Source organism: Mastomys coucha, unplaced genomic scaffold, assembly GCF_008632895.1.
Source record: "Mastomys coucha isolate ucsf_1 unplaced genomic scaffold, UCSF_Mcou_1 pScaffold17, whole genome shotgun sequence".
Taxonomy (NCBI): domain Eukaryota; kingdom Metazoa; phylum Chordata; class Mammalia; order Rodentia; family Muridae; genus Mastomys; species Mastomys coucha.
Genome location: NW_022196899.1, coordinates 9708008 through 9711615, shown reverse-complemented (window position 1 = coordinate 9711615; position 3608 = coordinate 9708008). Strand labels below are relative to the sequence as shown.

At 37.9% G+C, this 3608-nt stretch overlaps 1 protein-coding gene across 4 annotated transcripts in view; it reads left to right on the top strand.

The window, feature by feature from the left end:
* Positions 1-3530, top strand: part of Rbis (ribosomal biogenesis factor) — a 10463-nt gene extending 6933 nt beyond the window's left edge. For 2 of the 4 annotated variants that reach the window (XM_031376362.1, XM_031376364.1), the window contains 3 exons: positions 500-616; positions 2024-2128; positions 2824-3530. In XM_031376362.1, coding sequence (XP_031232222.1) covers positions 503-616; positions 2024-2128; positions 2824-2895 — 291 coding nt within the window. In that variant the 5' untranslated portion in view covers positions 500-502 and the 3' untranslated portion in view covers positions 2896-3530. The remainder of the gene's footprint in view (positions 1-499; positions 617-2023; positions 2129-2823) is intronic. The other 2 variants (XM_031376363.1, XM_031376361.1) reach the window with 2 other exon arrangements.
* The last annotated feature ends 78 nt before the right edge of the window (positions 3531-3608 follow it).

Sequence of the window (3608 nt, the reverse complement as noted above, 5' to 3'; positions counted from 1 at the left end):
AAAAGAAAGAAAAACATATAGTGGAAGTGAAGATAAGGAACGTCAACAAATACTTATGACAGGTGCCTGGCACAATTTTGCTTATGATCTAATTGAACAAAAGCAAAAAATGTAGCAGGTTTTTGTTCATGAGAGAAGCAGTATAGCATAATGACTTCTAGTCTAACTTGTATGGCTTTAAATCCTTGCATCACTTTTAAATCTGTAAGACGGGGATAATGGTATTGACTACAAAGTGTTGCTTGTTTGTGTCTGTTGACAGTACCAAGTTCAACCAACAGACCTTAACTAGGTGTCTTAGATCTGGTGCCAGGGATGCAGGACGATTGAGTTATGTGTGCCTCATATCTCAAAACCTGGCAAAATGTCTAAGAGTGAAAGACAGGTGATTTATGTAACAACTTTTAAAATAATCAGAACTAAGATAGACTTTACAATTTTAAACTGATTTGTGATTCAAAATATAAGCAGTTTAACTGAACCCCTTTCTTTTTTCTAGACAATGGCTAAGAACAAACTAAAAGGGCAGAAGTCCAGGAACGTATTTCATATAGCTAGTCACAAAACTTTCAAGGCTAAAAACAAGGCAAAACCAGTTACTACTAATCTTAAGAAGGTGAGTACTTAAGAATTCTGACATTAATTATAAGCAAAATGTAAACTAACTACAGGATTTTGTTACTTAAGCCAGAAATTCATAGCCTTCTTACTAGGCAAGACTTTTTAAACATATTAAGGTAAATACCCTCCCCTTTAAAATATAAGTTTAAGGAAGCGGTGTTCAGCAGCATCTGGTTCTGTCTGGACCTTCAAAGTCTACACAAGGCAGGACTAACCTGAAGGAGTAAACGGGACCCTCAGGAAGCACACAGTGGCCATGGAACACTTTCACCAAAGATGTATTTCCAGACAATCTATAAGGGTTCCCAAACTGCCCTTTGAGAACCAAAGTCTGTTCAATAAAGCACCATGACTACATACTAGCCCGTTTGGACCGACTGGCTGCCTTCCTTCCCAAGGCACGGATCATCCCAGCATGGGAAGACGACCCTCCCTCTCTCCATCTCTTCCTCCCTTCTGACCCATTTTCCCTCTTCCACTGTACACTCAATAGAATTTAAAAAAATACAAGTTTAAGAGGTGGGTAACACCAACCCTGAACTGCACATATATGAGATCCTACATAATAGCCTTCTAAACTGTGTAAGTTTATAGGAATCTCTGTTCAGACAGTATGAAGGATAATTCTTAATAGTTCACTCAAAATATATTCAAGATTCCAGTAGTAACGGTGTACAATGTAAGCCAGCAGCTTGGTAGCTAGTAGATTGGAACTTAACCTATAAAATAAAGAATTTGACCGAAATACAATTTTTTATTCTTCAAAATAGGTCCTTGAGAGATGGCCTAGCATTAAGAACATTTATTGCCTTTGGCAGAGGTATATGGCTCACAACTAACCATAACTCCAGTTTTAGGGATCTGATACCCTTGTTTGGCCTCTGTGGAACCCTTTATGCACATGGTGGACATAAACTTATGCAGATGCACACACATACATATAAAACTTGTAAGTCTTTATACTTCAAAACATGAGAAAATTTTTTCATGTTTAAGTAGATCATACTTTAGCTTAAATAATGAGCCAGCTTTCTAGGATGTAATAGTTGTAATAACAAGTTGTTAAAAACTCACTTTTGGTCAGGCAGTGACGGCACACACCTTTAATCTCAGCACTCGGAGGCAAAAGCAGGCAGATTTTTGAGAGTTCAAGGCCAGCTTGGCCTAAAAGTGAGTTCCAGGACAGCCAGGGCTGTTTAACAGAGAAACCCTGTCTTAAACATCATCCGTCCCCCTCCTCCCCACCCCCCTACCCCCAGAAAATACCTGTAAACCCAAAAAGGTTAGATTTTTTTTTTGTTTCTCTTGATAACTGGGATATAGTTTCTAAAGGGGATTTGTGATTTCCTAACTATAGAGGAAGTAAAGCTGGATGGAACGCTAAGTCTGGAGTTTTCCACAGGGTTGTCTTTGTAGTTTAAAGGACCTGAATGAAGATGAAGAGTTAATTTTACAGAGCTGGGAAATCCTCGGAGCAGCAACTTCTACCAAGAACATCACTATGAATGTGAGGAAAGAGTGTAGTCTATTTAAGGAAGATCACTTTGTTCAACTATGATATACCTGAACTTTTACATAAGCTGATAGGATCAGAGAAAGGGTCTAAGTAGGTAGCCGAGAGTTCATTACCTTCACAAAGTAGTATTAGACTTGTTGTAAATGGTAGACTAAAATTTGTGATAATGAATTTAATGAAGCCAGCCAGTTATGACAGTTAGCTTAACATCTGGACCCAGGTCAACGGTGCATAGCCAGGTTACCAAGCAAAGTATGTCAAGGGAAAAAAGAAATGGCTAAAATGTTGAGTAACAGTTTGGAGTCCATGCTAGTGAAGGAATAAGGTGAACTGTGAGGATTGCAAAGTTTTTGAGTGAACGCCTATTGTGACTAGAACAAGTGAACTGTAAGCTGAAGGTGCAGAGGGTAGAGGTTGATTGTGAAAAAGGTGCAACAGCTCAGGACCTTGAGGTGAACAGGCCATTAGACTAGGTTTGCTGAACTCATTAAGCAGTGACTCCATACATACAGTCGCCAGTCAGTGTTTTGAATTTTTCACAAGACAGCAAATAAATGTGTTTCCGGGTGACAGTAGTCAGGGAGCAGTACTGCTTATGTCATGAAGATGGTGGTACAAAGGAGCAAAAGGTTATTAAGGAGAAACTGATAGCAGTGTTTAATGCACCATTTCTTTTCCATGCTTAGATTCAAGAGGGCTACTGGAGCATCCACCTAGAGAAAGTGATCCAAGAAAGGGCTCAAGAGTTTACTACTTGAAGGGACTAAAAGCATTTGTTCCAGGTTCCTTATTTTTAAGTGAGAGTTAAGCACCATAGCTAGGACTGGTCAAATTAGCAAAATTTTGTTCTCCTTAATGTATGTTATATGACACTTCTCTATGGACCTGCAGAGTCCAGAAGAGGATGTCAGATCCTATAGAAGAGTTAGAGGTAGTTATGAGCCACAACAATATGGTTACTGAAAACTGATGGTCCCCTAGGCCATCTTTCTAATCCCAGATCACATTATTTTAATCTGTTTATATCTTTAAAATCTTAATTGTGAAGCAAATCTACATGATAATCTACATGATTATTAAAATCCAAACTTTCTGATACAACTAAATTTTCTAATACAACTGTAGTTTTATTGTGAATTATCAGTTTAGTAATGAATTTATATGCTTTTTAAAAAACTCTGTGTGTGTGTCTATACCACATTGCATGCATTACATGTGTAGGTGAAGGGTATACCTCAGGCCAGAGGCTCAAAATCAGGTGGCCAGCTTGCACAGCAAATGCCTTTTCCTCCTAGGACATCTAGGCAGTCCAGTATTTAACTTTTTTGTGCTTAACAAGATAAAAAGATGAGAATATTTTATCTTTAATAGTTATGAGACTTGGGTGATTTTTTTTTTTTAACAGATAAATATTGTGAATCATGAAAAAATCAACAGAATGAACAGAGCTTTTGTAAATATACAGAAAGAA